General features: G+C 44.0%; 1 protein-coding gene across 1 annotated transcript in view; it reads left to right on the forward strand.

The window, feature by feature from the left end:
• LOC120024103 (ATPase family AAA domain-containing protein 2B-like) overlaps window positions 1-19,562 on the forward strand; it is a 137,293-nt gene that overhangs the window by 109,024 nt on the left and 8,707 nt on the right. Inside the window, exons 25-26 of the mRNA XM_038968241.1 lie at window positions 7,603-8,469; window positions 9,590-9,717. Coding sequence (XP_038824169.1) covers window positions 7,603-8,469; window positions 9,590-9,717 — 995 coding nt within the window. The remainder of the gene's footprint in view (window positions 1-7,602; window positions 8,470-9,589; window positions 9,718-19,562) is intronic.

Genomic DNA, 19,562 nt, shown 5'->3' on the forward strand with positions numbered 1-19,562 from the left:
CGTGACATGCGGACGATGTGAAAAAGAAACTCGAAACGGGCAAATGTTTACTGGTTGCTCAGGAGGGAAAGGGGAAGTCAGATCTGTGGAAGACATTTGACTTAGTTGTGGATACTACTGAAGATCAAGACAAAGGAGGGTATAGGAGCAAGCGTTGTGTGAGTATTGTGTGCCAAACAGTTGATGTTAGATTACAATATTATTACTTTTCTGACCATTTGGATCAGTGTAAACAACACTAAATAAGAGAACAGACTCTGTTACAAATGGGGGAAAAAATATAAAGCCTTTATTACAGCCGACTAAAAAGTTGCATTCATAACGGAATTGCAGTTCATTTAATATTTATTATTAATTATTCAAAGCTCCCTTATTTAATTTTAAAACTAAAATGTTTGATTGTATTTCAAAGCATGAATGTCTCTTATGCTGTGTGATGGCATGAACAAATTATTGATTGATACAGTAGCATATGAACTCAGAAAAAAAAAGAAACGTCATCACTGTGAACTGCGTTTATTTTCAGCAAACTTAACATGTGTAAATATTTGTATGAACATAATATTAAACAACTGAGACAAACTGAACAAGTTCCACAGACATGTGACTGACAGAAATGGAATAATGTGTCCCTGAACAAAGGGGGTGTCAAAATCAAATGTAACAGTCAGTATCTGGTGTGGCCACCAGCTGCATTAAGTACTGCAGTGCATCTCCTCTTCATGGACTGCATCAGATTTGCCAGTTCTTGCTGTGAGATGTTACCCCACTCTTCCACCAAGGCACCTGCAAGTTCCCGGACATTTCTGGGGGGAATGGCCCTAGCCCTTACCTTCCGATCCAACAGGTCCCAGGCGTGCTCAATGGGATTGAGATCTGGGCTCTTCGCTGGCCATGGCAGAACACTGACATTCCTGTCTTGCAGGAAATCACGCACAGAACGAGCAGTATGGCTGGTGGCATTGTCATGCTGGAGGGTCATTTCAGGATGAGCCTGCAGGAAGGGTACCATATGAGGGAGGAGGCACGTAAAGCGTCGTCCAATTGACGAAAAATATTGCCGTAAAGAGTGTGATTTGCGACAATGAAATAAACGATAGAAAAATGCCTATCGTTTCATATTGTGCTCTATCGTCACACGATATATATCGTCATACCACCCAGCCTTAATTCCAGGTGACTACCTCATGAAGCTGGTTGAGAGAATCCCAATCTGTCAAGGCAAAGGGTGGCTATTATGAAGAATTTCAAATATAAAATATATTTTGATTTGTTTAACCCCTTTAACACTATTTCATAGTTTTGATGTCCTCACTATTCTAAAATGTAGAAAATAGTAAAAAATTAAGGAAAACCCTTGAATGAGTAGATGTTCGATTTTTGGGGGGGGGGGCTTTTAGTGTATATGGATGATTTATACACATTTAACAGTTAGGCTATTGATTATAGACCTAATTATGTTGGTTTCCCCTCTCCTCAATATTCTTAGACAATTAGACTAAGGGCTGTTTCCTCGTCTCTGCTGATGCCTCTGCCACATTATCAATCCCAATATGCTGGTTAACTTTTCTATTATGCACATAGCAACAAAGGGAAAGGAGCCAATTCTACTGCGCACTGAAGATTGTTTCAGAACCGCGGACAGCGACCGTATCCAACGCGAGAGAAAGCGCATTAATAGTTGTATTAGTGTTGCATTATTATTTTTACATAATATAACCATATACAATTTCACTATCACGTCTTAGATTGATCGACTGTGCCATTCCCGTGGCCTCAGCAATTAGATTAGACTACCAAGACAGGCGTCTTGTGCACCATGACATTTTTTTAAATAAATTGCGACTGCTTGGCTAAAGAAATCTTGGTCGACCTACAGCCTGTAGACCAAAAGATTGACCAGTCAACTAAATGGTTTTGCTGTTTGGCTGGATATGTGGTTAGTTTGGTTACCTTGCCTACACCTACCGTGGCAAACAACTCTTTCATTTCTTGTTTTTATTTAACCTTTATTTAAGTAAGCAAGTCAGTTAAGAACATTTTTTTTTTTTTTATACAATTGACGGCCTACATCTACGGGTGTAGCGTGAGTTTGTTTATTTGGATCCCAATTTAGCTTTTGCATAGGCATCAGCTACTCTTCCTGGGGTCCACAAAAAAACACAAAACACTGATAGACAAGGACATTCGCACACATTTTTAAAATGCAACAATATACAAACAATACAACAAAAATAATACAAACAATACAACAAAAACATTTGTCTGTGTTAGCTTGTGTTTTTAGGTCCCCTCACAGTCCCTGCCGTTCCATGAGATGTTTAATCCATATTTTAAGGTCATTTTGCGGTTTGCTTGAGGGATTGGAGATGGAAGGGAGTTCCATGCGATCATGGCTCTGTATAATACCGTGAATTCATTTTGGACTTGGGGACTGTGAAGAGACCCCTGGTGGCATGTCTTGTGGGGTATGTATGGGTATCTGAGCTGAATGCTATTTGATTATGCAGACAATCTGGGATTTTCATCACGGAAACTAGAAGTGACGCATTTAATCTCTTGTCAACCAGGAAAGACTGGCATGCAGGTTTTTGATATTAGTTATATATGTGCAGTTAAGGGCAAGGCGTGCTGCTCTATTTTGAGCCTGCTGCAGCTTTGCTAGGTTTTTATATGCTGCACTTGGCCCTAACTGGACAGTAATAAAGATGGGACAAGACCCTTAACAACTAGTACAGTTGATTTGTGTCAAAAACACAGAAAATATTTTTTATAACAGACATACCCCACCCCTTTTTAACAGCAACTTTGTCAATATGACTTGACCATGGTAATTGACCATCCAATGTTATAACTAGGAGTTTAGCTTCCTCAACTTGCTCAATGGTCACACCCATTATGCACAACTCCAGCTGAGGTTTAGGTCTTAAAGAATGTTTTGAACCAAATACAATGCTTTTAGTTTTAGATGTCTTTAATAGCACATTATTAATCACCCATTCTGATACTGACTAACTCCTTATTTAGAATTTCAGTGAGCTCACTGACTTTGGGTGCGACCAGTGGCAAATCACTTGTGAAAATAGAAATGGCCCAAGGCAACTGCCCCGAGGGACACCGCACATATCTGATGATGTAGCAGCTTGCTTAGAAGAACACTTTCTGGGTTCTATTGGATAAATAACTCGCCAATGATGTGATTGCAGGTGCTGTAAAGCCATAGCAAGTGAGTTTCTTCAATAACAATTTATGATCAATAACGACAGGCTGCACTGTAATCTAACAATACAGCTCCAACTATGTATCATTTTATTTTAATTAACCAATCATCTGTCAACTGAGTCAGTGTAGTAGAAGTTGAGTGCCCTTCTCTATATGCATGCTGAAAGTCAGTAGTTAACTGGTTCTCTGGAAAAAATAGCATTGTATTTAGTCAAATACAATTTTCTCAATCAATTTACTAAGAACAGCCACCAAACTGATTTAGGTGGCTGTTAGAGCCAACAAAAGGTGCTTTACTATTTTTAGGCAGTGGAATTACTTTAGCTTCCTCCCACACCTGCAGACACACACCCACTCATTTAGGCTTTGGTTAAAGATATAACAAATAGGGTAGTGGAATTACTTTAGCTTCCTCACACGCCCACTCATTTAGGCTTTGGTTAAAGATATAACAAATAGGGTAGTGGCAATACAGTCTGCTACCATTCTCAATAGATTCCCATCAAGGTTGTCTTTTACCTGGTGGCTTATCATTATTGATGGATAGCAATAGTTTCCCCACCTCTCTCACATCAACTTGACCAAATTCAAAACAGTAATCCTTCTCTTATATTATTAGATACTTTATTTAAAAAAATGATGGTTCACTTCTGAGTTTTTCCACTTTACTAATGCAATTGTCATTGAAGTGATTGGCAATATCGAAAGGTTTTGTTATAAGGGACAACCTAAATTAATGATAGATGAATTGGGTTTTCTGCCCATGATATAATTTAAGGTACTCAAGTCTTTTTCCATTGTGTTTTATGTCATTTATCTTGGTTTGGTAGTATAATGTATTATTTTTATGTTTAGTGACAATTTCTCAATTTACAGTATGTCAGCTGAGCAGCCTTCACTACTTTGCCACCTCTTGCATAATTTCTTTGGACCATCCAGTTGTTTTATTCATCAACCCAGGGGTGATAAAAGTTCTCAGTTAATTTCTTAAAAGGTGCATACTTGTCAACAATTGGCATGAATAGTTTTTACAAATACTTCCAGTGCTGCATCTGGATTCACTTCCTCATACACATCAGACCAAAGTATTCAGACCCTTTCACTTTTCCCCCATTTTGTTAAGTTAAAGCCTTATTCTAAAATGTAATTTTTAATCCTCATCAATCTCTACACAATGATAAAGTGTAAACAAGTTTTTAGATTTTTTTTGCAAACTTACTAAAAAAACATTATTTACATATTCAGACCCTTTGTTATGAGACTCGGAATTGAGCTCAGGTGCGTCCTGTTTCCATTGAGCAACCTTGATGTTTCTACAACTTGATTGTAGTCCACCTGTGGTAAATTCAATTGATTGGACATGATTTGGAAAGGCACACACACACCTGTCTATATAAGGTCCCACAGGTCGCAGTGCATGTCAGAGTAAAAACCAAGCCATGAGGTCAAAGGAATTGTCCGTAGTGCTCCGAGACAGGATTGTGTCATGGCACAGATCTGGGGAAGGCTACCAACAAATGTCTGTAGCATTGAAGGTACCCAAGAACACAGTGTCCTCCATCATTCTTAAATGGAACAAGTTTAGAACCACCAATACTCTTCCTAGAGAGTCAGGGGAGAAGGGCTTTGGTCAGGAAGGTGACCAAGAACCCAATTGTCACTCTGACAGAGCTCCAGAGTTCCTCTGTGGAGATGGGAGAACCTTCCAGAAGGACAACCATCTCTGGTGGAATGCTGCAATCAGGCCTTTATGGTAGAGTGGCCAGACGGAAGCCACTCCTCAGTAAAAGGCACATGACAGCCTGCTTGGAGTTTGCCAAAAGGTACCTAAAGGACTCTCCGATCATGAGAAACAAGATTTTCTATTCTGATGAAACCAAGATGGAACTCTTTGGAAGAAAGCCGAGCGTCACGTCTGGAGGAAACCTGGCACCATCCCTACAGTAAAGCATAGTGGCGGGGGCATCATACTGTGGACATGTTTTTCAGCAGCAGGAACTGGGAGACTAGTCAGGATCGAGGCAAAGATGAACGAAGCAAAGTACAGAGATCCTTGATGAAACCCTGCTCCATAGTACTCAGGACCTCACTGGGGCAAAGATACACCTTCCAACAGGACAACGACCCTAAGCACAAAGCCAAGACAACGCAGGAGTGGCCCAGCCAGAGCCCGGACTTGAACCCAACTTGAACATCTCTGGAGAGACCTTAAAATAGTTTTGCAGCAATGCTCCCCATCCAACTTGACAGAGCTTGAGAGGATCTGCAGAGAAGAATGGGAGAAACTCCTCAAATACAGGTCTGCCAAGCTTGTAGCATCATTTCCAAGAAGACTCCAGGCTGTAATCACTGCCAAAGGTGCTTCAACAAAGTACTGAGTAAAGGATCTGAATACTTATGTAAAGGTGAAATTTTCGTTAAAAAAAAATATATACATTTCCCAAAACTTCTAAACCTGATTTTGCTTTGTCATTATGGGGTATTGTGTGTGGATTGATCAGGAAAAAATACAATTGAATCCATTTTAGAATAAGGCTGTAATGTAACAAAATATGGAAAAAGTTAAGGGGTCTGAATACTTTCTGAATGCACTGTACTCAATTTTCAGCATTTCCCTCGCTCAGACAACCAAAAATTAGCAAAAGTTGCCCAATTGGGACGGCAGGTAGCCTAGTGGTTAGAGCATTGGACTAGTAACCAAAAGGTTGCAAGATCAAATCCCCGAGCTGACAAGGTAAAAATCTGTCGTTCTGCCCCTGAGGGGCAGTTAACCCAGTGTTCCTAGGTCGTCATTGAAAATAAGAATTTGTTCTTAACTGACTTGCCTAGTTAAATAAAGGTAAAATAAAAAAAATGGGGGCGGCAACTTGTCGGGTGCAGTGCTCAAGTTCAGAATTGCTGTCATTCCAAACCCATACAGCCCTGAGCCTGAGCACTGACGTCATTTATAGCATGTTACTGTACAGCCACTGTGTTCCATTTCAGGCTCTTATTAGTGCCCTAATCTGTAATTTTCAACCAGTATACGTGTACGAGTGTGAAGCGTTAAAGTTCAGAGACTGAGAAGATTAATGTCTTCTGAACATTAGGATAGACAGAATCATGAGGAAGCTAGCATGTCTCATGTGACTGTTGGGAGGATCTCCCTCTATAAAGGCCTTTTGATGCCTTTGAGACCAAAGACTCACCATGGGTTTATGTGGGAGGCTTTGACTGAACTGACAGGCCCAGGCCTAGTCCACTCATGGCCAGGTTCAAACGCTTGTCTGGGCAGGGAGGCTGATACATTACACACACTCACACACACCCTCATCGCCATGCACACACACTGTTGGCCTGGCACGTACCCTGTGGCTGCGGTTTGAAAAAGACAGCGTGTGGAATCTGACCCTGCTGAAGTTTCACTGCGTCAGGCACTCTTGCCAGCGCCCTGTGACACTTTTACTGCACTTTCTCAGATGGCATACTTTTGCTCTCCCCCCCCCCCCACCCCCCCTATCCCACCATCGGTCATGTCCCTGCAGCAATAGCCCTGCTCGCCTTTCCTTTTCCCTTTCTGTTTCGTCTCATCTCTTCCTCTCTCTTTGCTGCTCTCTCTCTCTGGCAGTGCTCTCTGATTACAACCACAGAGTGGAATACAGTCAACATCTCACACCAGAAATACTGTAATTTCCACCAGGACCTCTGCACCATAGTGAGGGAGGGGTGGCAACTCCATTATGCCAGACCTTTTAACTGGATAGTAATAGAAAATCCCCCCCATGAGAGGGAATAGTGGGCAAATCCAGTTTGGCGCTGAGATATGGGGCACATCTGGGGCTGCTTTCAATTGTTTTCAATTAGAGGTTTGCGCTCTCTGTCTCTCTGTCTGTCTGTTCTGTAGCCTGCCTCATCCACCTAGCAATTACTCCCAGACAGCCTCCCTCTGTGGGGCCCACTAACCTTGCCTTCTTGTGCCGTGTGGAACACAGGCCACACACACAAACCACTGCAATGGAGTGGACATCTGATGCCGCCCTAGCATTTAAGACCTGGCAGGGAGCATTAACATGGCAACTCAATTGCTTGTTGTTAGTTGGTCCACTTTCATGTCACTCCAGTGAATTACCACTTAATGAAGGCCCATTTGTAAGGATTCTGTCTCTGTGTGTCTTCACATCAACTTATCATGGGCTTCTATTTAGACCACTAATTGAATCAAGTGTGTTAGACCAGGTCTGGAACAAAAGCCTGCACCCCCTGTAGCTCTCTCGTGTAGTTGAGACTGGTGTGTGCGAGCAGAACCCGTGTAGTAGAGTCTGGTGTGGTTGTACTAGCATAAGTTCTGTGTTCCATGTGACTGAACATACCAAATGTTTTTTTTTCTCTCTCTGCTTCCAGATCACATAAAAAGGAAAGCACGTCGGCGGCCATCTTGGGGGCGGGGCATCATTAGGAAGAAGAAGAGCTACAAGAAGGGAACGGAGGAAGAGGAGGATGAATGTGCGGTGCCTAAGCCGGAAACGGCGGTACCCAGCGACTCCTGTCTGACTCAGGACGAAGAGTCTTCCTGTGACACCATGGACCCTCAGCCCAACGGACACCACACACACCCTCACACATATGGCATCTCCACGGAGGAGGAGAGCTCCAATGAGGCCCCTAGGGGCCAGAGAACAGAGACCCAAGGGGAGAGCAACACAGGGATAGGGCCCAAGGAGGACGAGACACCAACTACAGACGACAAAGCCAAATCTACATCCACAGACAAAGACCTCCAGTCTAAAAGTGAGTCTTATTGTAAAAACAAGGAGCCTCAAGCCCAGGAGATCCAGACTAAAGATGAGGGGTCGTCATCTAAAGATGAAGCGCTCCAATCTAAAGATGAGGGTTCCCAAGCCAAAAGCGAGAACCCCCAAGCCAAGCCTAAGGAGGAAGGTTTCCAGCCCATGGATGTTGAGAAGGTCCAGCCTAAAGACGACGAGGTCCAGTCCAAGACTGAGCAGCAGTCGTCAGCCCCCACTCCGGCCACAGCACCCCCTGTCTCTCGGGAGTGTGTGAACGGGAATGAGTCCATGGACAGCCTGGATTCCCAGGCCCTCAAGAGCTCTGAGACAGAGGGGCCTACAGCGGTCGAAGGTGAAGCGTCAGAGGGGGAAGAGGAAGAAGTGTCGGCGTCTGCAGTGAGCAGAGGAACTCAGGAGCGCCGTCCTCAGGACGGTAGGACAGGAGACACGGAGACGGGCAAGGAGGAGCAGGACAGAGAAGGTACTGAGGGGTTATCTGTGGTTAACTTTGACCTATTCCTAGTGCATCACCACACTCATAGCTGTCTTGGGGTAGAATCCTGACTTGATATATGCATGTCTAACTCAGACTTTTAAATAATGCATCATGTCAATGGGTTAATTTGAGTTACTCTGAGTACAGATGGCAAGTTCTGATCTTTCTCCGAGAGCACCAGACAGAAACACGTCACACAGATTTTAACACAGTCAGCCTAACCTCGCATGACTTTTTCATTCACTGTAAAATAACCAAAATATTATAATTTTGTTGATTGTCATCCAAGATATTTGATTTACACTGGGTTTGCTTGTAAAACGACAGGGCGTGAATTATCCAAGACATATGGCATGTGAAATATGAAATACTATCCTTTAGTCTACACAGACAGCATATTTCAATGAAACCCTCAAAAGTCTGAGGTCTTGTACCTTTGTAGACTATCCAAAACCACTCTTAAGATTTATCCTCAAAAACAGTTTTTACTGCAAAAAATATTCACAAGGTTAGCTTTTTTCTTTCACATAATTTTTTCTTTGGTCTTTAACCCTTGGCCGTTCATTTAGTGGCGTGTAGTGTCTGGGACAAGCCGATAGGCCTGTGAGTTTGCCAGCATGTGTGCGTGTGCACATGAGTTTGTGTCTGCATGCGTACGTACACAATACAACTTTACAGTACGTGTGTGAGGTTTCTGGGACAAGCCAATAGGCCTGTGTGTGTGATTAACGACTTAGGGCTGTGGATTATAAGGGGCCAGCTGGAAGCCTGGAGCTACTTGGTGATTTGGGTGGCCTTGGTAGTAGAGGTGGCCGGGGGAGATTTCTGCTTCCTCTGTTGTGGATTTTTTGGATCCTACAGACAGTGTATTACCACGAACGCTGGTAGCAGTAAACTATAAGCCAACAGATCACAGGCTCTGAATGTAGAGGGGCAGCTATTCTCATCTTTGATTGTCAGGCCTTTGCTTTCATCCAAACAAGCCTTGGCGTATGGATATGCTATGGTTCATTATGTTCTAATAACTGATGGTGATTAACATATAGGTCAAAGGTGAGATTGTAGGTGGGCTGTATCGTTTACCTGTTCTCTCTTCCTGTTCCAGGCTGGTCCAAGGGGAGGACGTGCAGAATGAGACAATTAGAGCAGTCAAAGGCATCAACTGAAGGGACAGAGGAGCCTCCACAGACCCCTCCACCACCTACACTAATGGTCGATCAACAGCGACTCACGGTAAGGGATGGTGTGTGTGTGTGTTACCTCTATTTTCTGCTGAACATATCCCCGAGTATGAAAGTAATGAGTTGGGTAATGGTGGTTGTGTGTTGTATTTTAAGCACAATGCCCTTCCACAGCTTACTGTCTTGTGAAAACGCCATTCATCCATTCATGTTATCTTCAATGAGACCATTTTAAGCAGTGCCATCCCTCCAGTCATTTCCTAGCTGCATTATAACTGGCAATGTCCCCTTCCTAATCCCAGCCACACTACACGCTCATCTCCAAGGCTTCCCTGCACACCGCTTTAATCCATCCCTTTCATCCCTTCGTTCTGTCGCTCCCAAGCCCAGAGCACTCAACATTAGAGACTAATTCTGTCTCTCAGATGGGAGAAAATCACCAGTCAATTTAATGGGCCCTAGTCAATGCTGTTGAGCAGCTGAGGGAAGTAAAGGAGCATGATGGGGTGGTGTAGACTATGACATTGAAGGAAGGAGAAAGAGTGGTTGGGGGGGGACTGGCCCCTATTCCTCCCCAGGCTCTTCATGCCTTCTCTGGGTTTGCTGGTGTCACTCTCCCCCTTTTCAGATGGATGCTCCTGATTCCCCAGCCTAATATCGTCTCCTCGTGCTCTGTTGGAGACCCCAGTCTGCCCTCACTGTGTGGGTGTGTGCGCGCGCAACGAGAGACACTCTACATCCCTATCATCCAAGAGGAAGGTTCCAATTTAAGTAGCAGGCAACAGGGCATCTCCACGTCTTCAGTCAATCAACAGGTGTTGTTCCTTCCATACAGCCATTTTAAGAATGCAGCCAGGACATGACTCAAACATGAGGCGCTAGCTCTGCGCTCTCTGCTCTCCACACTACGCTCCGTCAAGTTGGTCTCTGAATAGATTGACAGGATAAATGTATGAAACGATTCCCAGGCACTTTGCACGGTCACACTTAGGTTCCACCTAATACCCTGGGTGTAAATTGGAGCTGTGCTCTCTCTTCACTCCCTTAACCCTCTCTCTTTTCCCAGGGACTCTTCTCTCTACCAACCAACCACCCAAACGGCCCTGTTAAGAACAGGAAGATACAACATAGATGTGATCTAATAGGTGTAGAGGAAGTGTTTCTGTGTCACGCGCTCCTTCCCTGCTATCAAATCATTATCTCCCCGTTGTTTGCATCGCCGCAGGGTGGCGGCAGAGATTGAGGGATGCGTGGTTCCCGCCTCTCCCCTCGCCTGACGGTGGCGTCTCTCAAAGTGATTGACAGGTCTGGTCACAGACTGGTCGCGGTGGACCGACGCTCCCGTTAAAGACGTAGAGCCACGAGTCGTGGGTGGCTGACGCCACGAACCGTGGGAACGCTCCCTCCCTGTGAACGCGCACTGCACTAATCTGGAGGCTTATTTGTTAGGCGGTAGAAAGAAGAGATATCTTTAAGAAACAGATTGTGAAAAGAGTGCACTGTGAATAATTGCTTTTTCATCCACCAGGATGAAAGACAGAACAAATTGAATTTCCGGTGAGCGGGGTGAGAGTGCGTTTAAGGCTGATATCTCCACAGTGGTCGGTAGGGCTGGCTCGCTGCCTGATATTAGGAGAGGAGTGGTGTGGCACGTTCCGGTACTCCTCTCATCTTCTCTTAAATTCAAATTCATTGATTGGAGAAGTCTCATTTACTTCTGACATTTAACTTAGATTGCAGGGCACCTGGAAACCCATTTGGAATTAGCAAAAAATCTGCTAGTTTGTTCAGTCCTCACACTGAGGTTCTGGAAATGGTTTTGGCTCCAGCAGTGTTCTTCAACCCTGCTCCTGGAAAGCTACATAGGGTGTAGACTTTTGTTGCAGCCCAGCACCAACACACCTGATTCTACTCAATAGCCTGCTTCTTGGTGGTTAGTTGAATCAGGCATGTTGATGCTGAGCTAAAGTAAAAAACACACATTCTTGATGAGATAAGTATTCAACCCCCTTACTCAATACATGTTAGAATCACCTTTGGTAGTGATTACAGCTGTGAGTCTTTCTGGGTGAGTCTCTAAGAGCTTTCCACACCTGGATTGTGCAATATTTGAGTTATTCTTGAAAAAAGTATTCAAGCTCTGTCAAATTGGTGTTTGATCATTGCAAGACAACCATTTTCAGGTCTGGCTATAGATTAAGTCAAAACTGTAACTCGGCCACTCAGGAACATTCCCTGTCTTCTTGGTAAGCAACTCCAGTGTAGATTTGGCCTTGTGTTTTAGGTTATTTTCCTGCTGAAAGGTGAATTCATCTCCCAGTGTCTTGTGGAAAGCAGATTGAACCAGGTTTTCCTGCAAACATGATGTTTTTATCAGGCTTCCTTTGATACTCTGTCAATTAGGTTAGCATTGTGGCGTAACTACAATGTTGTTGATCCGTCCTCGGTTTTCTCCTAGAGCAGCCATTAAACTGTTTTAAAGTCCACATTGGCGATATCACTGAGCAGATCTTTTGTATGGGTCTAAAAATAAGCACATAATTTAACAGTTAAAATGTTTTACCATTTAATGTGGCCCTGGACGCTTTCATCTGATTGTCAAACAAATCACTTCAAAAAAGTAGGCTTCCTGTGTGCATGTTCGTCCACTCCAAAATAATCCAAGCAGTGCAATGCATGTACACTCGCGCCATTTGATGAATAGACATTACAGAACCCCAAAAAGTGTGCCTAATGACGTTCGGCCATTGCCATTGATTAGGCCTACATTAATTGATACGTCTTGCTGCCAAATTGACTTTTTTTTTTATTGCCTGAAAAGTCGGGACACCTAAAATGGGGCTGAAACTGTCCTGGGAAAAACGAGGTGGTTAACTTCACACACACACACACAGTCAATTTACTAGACTAGGCTACAATGTGTAGGCCTATTACCATGAATTTCAAATAGACCTACTGGTAGCCAGTGATGTAGTGTTAAACAAATAGGTGGGTAAACTCTGATTGCTGGTGATGGTGGAAAAAAAGTAACGTTCCCTATACGTTAAATGCGATTTCTGATAAGGTGGGTAAACTGCATTTAGTTGCGTTTACTCTCCACTACACCACTGCCGGTAGCCTTACCCTCTCAGCAGAGACAATTTTACACACATTGAATACCTGCAGAACAGGTAGCCTACATTCAATATAAAACACAAGTTGAATCAAAACATGTTTACACCCTAGTTCATGAGTTGTCCATATTTCATGAGTTCAATGTTTGGAGTCTTCACAGATCGTGTGACATAAAACACTACCTTTCTTTCCTTATATTAATTACATTTATGACCGTGTTATTTGTAATTATTAAGCATTTAACAATTGAATTAGAACATTGAACTTAAACCCTGTACAATTCCTGGACCTTGGAGAAATGCACTGTAAATGTAACTATGCCTGTGTAACAGTTCATTATGTTTCTCCGTGAAAACAGTTCTCATGGGCGCACAAATCCAAAATATTGTAGGCCTATGCCTTTGCAAAATCGAATGCTTTTAACCAAAAGAATCAGCTATAGGCCTTCTGTCATTTAATGTTGGATGCGCATTGGTGTGTAGCTGTAGGCTAGTGATCTAGTGATATTGGCAACCATCATCAGCCGATCCAGGAAACAACAAATATTGGTAGAAAATTATAAGGCTAAATAATTAGTCTACTACTTCTGGCCACGTATGACACAGAGAACACCAATAGGCTACCTGCCTGCACCTGAAAAACAAAGCAATGAGCGCTGTAAACAGCTGAATGATAAAAGCAAACCATGATGAATCAACGGATAAATCTAATGCATTGGAATAAAGGCCATTTTTTATCAAGGGCGCATGGCAAACAAATGGCCAAAATGAGCAAGTAAAAAGGAAAATCTGTGTTTTTTTAAAGGAGCTCAGCACTACTGAGTGGACAGTGCCGTAGACAGGGAGACTGTTTGTGCAGCCACGTAGAAATAAATGGTTTAAACCATGAGGGAGGTGGGAATCGTTTCAATTGGATGTTTTGATTTTCTTTTTTTACCACTGTAAAACATTTACCACTTATCTTTATTTAGATCTTTGGTTGCATTTAGGGGAGCTATTGTCTCATTCTGGGAAAAAGTCAAGGGTGTGAATACTTTCTGAAGGCACTGTAAGTGCCCTAGATTGCAGCAGAATCATCATCTATCAGGGAATCAATTCAAATGATTCTATCCACCTCGCCAAAGAACACGCGGGCTGGGCTACAAGACTTGGCCGGGGCAATTTTCCTTAGATTTGTTTTACACAGCTGCAAATGCCCCGTGTGCATTCATTGGCTGTTACACTGAAGAGTTCTCTCTCCCCTGTTGCCTGACTATTACAGCATGTGAAGATTTCCCATTTCAGAGCCGTCCGTCCACAGAAATGGCCCCATTTTCAGTTTGTCGTGTCTGCCCATTTCCAACACTAATAACAGCATGGTTCCATCCGGAGAGGGAGGGAGGCGGCTATTCGGAATGCCTGCTAGGGGAAGTAAACTGCTTAATGGCCGGAGCGATGCATTTTGATTGTCAATAGAAATAAATAACTTTTGGGATGCTTCCTTTTCATTTGTACTCATTCCCGCTGATGTCCTTGACAGAGCGACCATTTGCATGTGATAATAGCTTTGCGTTTGGAGACCTGTCGTTTTGAAAAGGCTTCCATCCACATCGGCAACCAGTTACGGCACCATATCATGAAAACAAACGTGTGCGCCGAGATACACACACACGTCCAAAACCACTCTCTGTAAGTGACTAACACACACACTGCAAATGTCGTCGCCCCCACCACCACACACACACACTTTTATCCGCATTGTCAAAAGCGTTTTTGTGTGAAAGTGCATTTTTTTGGGACATGCGTTCATTTATGTCTGAGCTGTCAGATTGGGCCTGAGGCTTGTTTGGTTTTGCTTTTGACACAAGACCGGAGATGAAAGGAGAGGGAGAGGAAAAAATAGGGAGGAAATGGAGATGTAGAAAAATTAGAAAAGGAAGGAGATGAGAGAAAAGAGAGAGAGTAGAGGAAGAGAAAAGCATGAGAGGAGAATAGACTTTCCGAAGTTATCCCAGATAAAAGACAGCTATAGTCCAGGGATCATCAACTAGATTCAGCTGCGGGATGATTTTTTTTGTCTTGAGCGGTGGTTAGGGGGCTGGGAAATAATTACAAATAATTTGTGGACTGCTAATTGACCGCAAGAAGCCCAAACAGATATAGCATTTGACTAGAACATAATCATTTCAAACCTTGCATCTCTCTATTAAGCGTGGGAATACTTTGGAACAGATTTCCAAAATCTTAATCACTTGGAGCTGATTTGGTGTTTTTACAGTCTTATGTCCAACATTAACACCCCCAAAAACAGAATAAAATCCTGCTATAGACTGGGCTAAGCCTAATTGCTGACCTCATCCACTTGTGAGTCTGTTACAGCTGGAACTGAGAACTCCAGCAGTCAGTCAGCCCCTCTCGCTCTATTCTCAGCGCTCTCTTAAATCAGCAGCAAACTCCTACATTGCAAGGCAGCCGCCAAAGCACTGTGCTGTTGAGTATAATCTCACCGAGCACTACTGGAGTGAATACTGTACTAGAGCTAAAGGAAGAATTGAACTTCCAAGCTAGAGAGAGAAGCAGATTTCACTTCTGTCTGAGACACGGGAGACTAAGTGTTTTACTGCTCTGTACTTCTCTTTGAAACACCTGCAATAAGTTTATTTGCTTTTTATTTCTCTCTATTTTTAGAGAGGAGATGGTCTGTAGATGAAGTTTGCCAAAGGTGTGAACCATCTTTTATTCCCCATACCATGCCCCTGACACAGCCAAGTCCCCTCACCATGAGCCTAGCGTCCATACCAGATTAACTTCTTAACACCTGTTGATCATGTCCAGATCACATCACCAGGTCAACCACCTGCCCCGGTCTCCATCACATCTTTCCATCATAGCCTTTAATTTGCACTCTGGCACTGAGTCGGTATCTAGTGACACCTGTTCATCATGTCCCTCATAACACCTGTCGGTCATGTCCAGACCACATTATCAGACCACCACCGTCACCTGGCCCGCTTTCCATCACATCATCATCATCACACCCCTTCAGTCCATCATGTTGAAGGTCTGACGGTGGCCTTTAACTTATCTGCTGTGGATGCTAGCCTCGTGTGTCTGTTTGAGTCTGTAGGGAGTAGCGAGTGAGGGCGCTGCATAATTTGATTCCTCCATCATATTCACATTAGTCATGACACAGACCCTGGACCCCTCTGAGGTGTCAGCCTTGTGATACTTTATATGTGCCACGTGTTACGCAACTCTGTGTGTCCTCGCGCTCCCAATCCGTGTGACTTGGCTGTGTCTCCCGGGCGTTTCACTCCTTTCTGGAGATTGGAATTCTTGTTGCAACAGTTGCAAATCACCCACTACACTCTTCTCCTTCCCTCCTTCTTTCCGTTCATTTCAACTCTGTAGATTTTCTCTTGAAGCGTGAATCATTTATATTTCATCCTTAACACAGGCAAGACAAGATTACATAAAAATTAAAAGGGGAAAGTTCCTCTCTCTAAAGGCTGATTTTGAAAGCTTAATAACATCGCTGGTGGTGATGGATACTGTGTCGCTTCCAGTTACTCTCCCCCCCCCCGCTCTTTGTGCTTCTCTCACTTTCTGCCTCTCTTTCTCCCCATCTTGCTCTGCCTCTATTTTTCTTTCTCCCCCTCTGCCACTCTCACTTGCTGCACTTAAATCCCAGGGCTACAGCGGCAGGCTCACCTGTGTTTTCTACCAGCCTACACAGCCCTCTGCAGCCTTCCTGACACCAACACAGCTCTTAACACCAATGAAGAGTAGTGTTCAGCATTGCTCCTCAACACTGACACACTGTCCTCCATATTAAACGCTACGAAAAGGCCTTGCAATGCACGAAGACCCGATAGACTGGCAAAACCAGATGGTCAATCACACTTAATATAGCTATCACAACATTATCCAGTGATCTCATAATATCAGCACATGACCATAATGTATTCGCTCCTTCCCTTTTTTATAAACATTCTAAAAGTTTTGTGGGGTGACTACTTATCACACGTTTAGTGTGAAATGTGCTTTACCAGTAAGGGATTATCACTGATTAAGGGCTGGTGTTAAGTAACGCTAACATTTATACACTAATAACCACCTGCTCTGCAGGGTGAGACATTTTTATATGCCAATGTAACACTAACCTACATGTAAGTCATCAGCGCTCCAGTTCAAAGCATTCGCACCCCATGCTGTGACTATTTCTGTACCCCGTCATAAGCTGTGACCTGGTCTCCATTTCAGACATTCAAAGGGCTGGGCTCTATGAGCACTGTGTGTGTGTGTGTGTGTGTGCTTTGAAGAGTTGGTAGGGTGTGTGTTCCAGGATAGAGATGTTGGTCATAACTGGTGTCCTGTTCTCAGGTTGTCTTATATTCTTAGGATCACAGACAGCCTGTCAGTGGCCTTGTTAGCTGCCTTTAATGGGCTGAAACATGCAGGGAACGCAGCCGCATTGAGTTGGCAGTGTGTTTACAGATGGGTCTGTGTGTGTAGGTGTGTGTCTGCAGGGTTAGGTGTGTGTTTGGGGAGACATGTGTGTAAAGGTGTGTGTGTGTGTGCGCACTGTTGGCACACTGATGTAGTCATCTGCCTGGCCGCATGCTGTGCTTCAGCTGATAGGACAGAGTTTAAAGCCATGGCTATGACACCTCGTCTTCCTGTCCTCTCTTGTTTCGTTCTCTCCCTTGCTCTTTCTTTCCCCCTCTCTCCCCCTCCTCCTCTGTACCTTAGAGGGTCCATCAGCAAAATAAGAGGGTAGAGAGAGGGAGAAGAGGCTGAGCGAGAGGACAGGGGGATAAAGATGTGCTGTGATGGGAAGGAGGGTGGTGGGGAGAGGTGCCTTTAATGGTCCGTATCACAGCCCCCTTTAACAGACTGGATTACTGCTCCTTTGTGTGCTGGGAGCTCACTACCTCAGGGGGTCCGCTAGCCCCACCACACACACACACACACACCCCCGCTGTCACTATTGGCCTGGGCAACTGGAAAAAGGCACAGCACTCTGATTAAATCAGCTGGCTAACAAGGAGAGAGAGGGGGAGGGCGGGAGAGGGGAGATGTTTAGAGAGACGAAAGGTAAGGGATTTTAGGACTAAAGGGGATAAGATTAGAAGCAGAGGCCTAGATGTAGAGAGACAGGTTGAAAAGGAGGGGGAATTTATACACTGAACAAAATATACACACCATGCAACAATTTCAAAAACGTTACTTAGTTCAAATATGGAAATCAGCCCATTGAAATAAATTCATTAGGCCCTAAAATCTATGGATTTTACATGCATGAAAACCAGTCAGTATCTGATGTGACCACCATTTGCCTGATGCAGCGTGACATCTCCTTCACATAGAGTTGATCAGGCTGTTGATTGTGGAATGTTGTCCCACTCTTCAGTGTCTATGCGAAGTAGCTGGAGATTTGGCAGGAACTGGAACAGAAATGCTCAGTGGGTGGCATGTGAGTATGCAGATCATGGAAGAACTGGGACATTTTCAGCTTCCAGGAATTGTGTACGGATCCTTGCGACATGGGGCTGTACATTATCATGCTGAAACAGTAGGTGATGGCGGCGGATGAATGGCACGACAGTGGGCCTCAGGATCTCGTCACGGTATGTCTGTGCATTCAAATTTGCCATCGTTGTCCGCAGCGGTCTAAGGCACTGTATCTGTGCAACAGTCCCTGGTTCGAATCCAGGCTGTATCACGTCCGGCCGTGATTGGGAGTCCCATAGGGCGGCACACAATTGGCCCAGCGTCGTCCGGGTTTGGCCGGGGTAGGCCGTCATTGTAAATAAGAATTTGTTCTTAACTGACTTGCCAAGTTAAATAAACATTTAAAAATTATATATATATATACACACACTTACCATAACCCCACCGCTATCATGGGGCACTCTGTTCACAATGTTGACATCAGAAAACCGCTCGCCCAAACGACACTATAAATGCTGTCTGCCATCTGCCAGGTACAGTTGAAACCGGGATTCTCCCATGAAGTGCACACTTCTCCAGCGTACCAGTGGCCTTCGAAGGTGAGCATTTGCCCACTGAAGTTGGTTACGACGTGGAACTGTAGTCAGGTGAAGACCTTCCGCTCAGGTGAAAAAGCCGGATGTGGAGGTCCTGGGCTGGCGTTGTTACACGTGGTCTGCTGTTGTGAGGGCGGTTTACACGTACTGCCAAATTCTCTAAAACGACGTAGAGAAATGAACATTACATTTTCTGGCAACAGCTCTGGTGGACATTCCTGCAGTCAGCATGCCAATTGCACGCTCCCTCAAACCTTGCGACATTTGTGGCGATGTGACACAACTGCACATTTTAGAGTGGCCTTTTATTGTCCCCAGCAGAAGGTGCACCTGTGTAATGATCATGCTGTTTAATCAGCTTCTTGATATGCTACACCTGTCAAGTAGATGGATTGCCTTGGGAAAGGAGAAATGCTTACTAACATGGATGTAAACACATTTGTGCAATGTTCTTTATCTCATGAAACATGGGACCAACTCGTTACGTTTGTATTTTTGTTCAGTATAGATACAGTAGTGAGATAGATGGGTAAATGAGTCATACTTCTCTCCAAGTGTTCAGAGTCACTGTGTCATTATTTGCAGTTAAGAGAGACACCCATCCCCTCACTTTGATAAGGAGAAGCCCACGCCTTGTTCTTCTGACACACGCACCTCATTCCCCGTCACTTTCTTTTATTGCCTGGTGTCTAATGACTGTAAATCTAGTCGCTATGTGATTGCTATTTCAGGCCTATGGATTTTGATCCACACAC

The sequence above is a fragment of the Salvelinus namaycush genome, chromosome 29, assembly GCF_016432855.1.
Source record: "Salvelinus namaycush isolate Seneca chromosome 29, SaNama_1.0, whole genome shotgun sequence".
Classification (NCBI taxonomy): domain Eukaryota; kingdom Metazoa; phylum Chordata; class Actinopteri; order Salmoniformes; family Salmonidae; genus Salvelinus; species Salvelinus namaycush.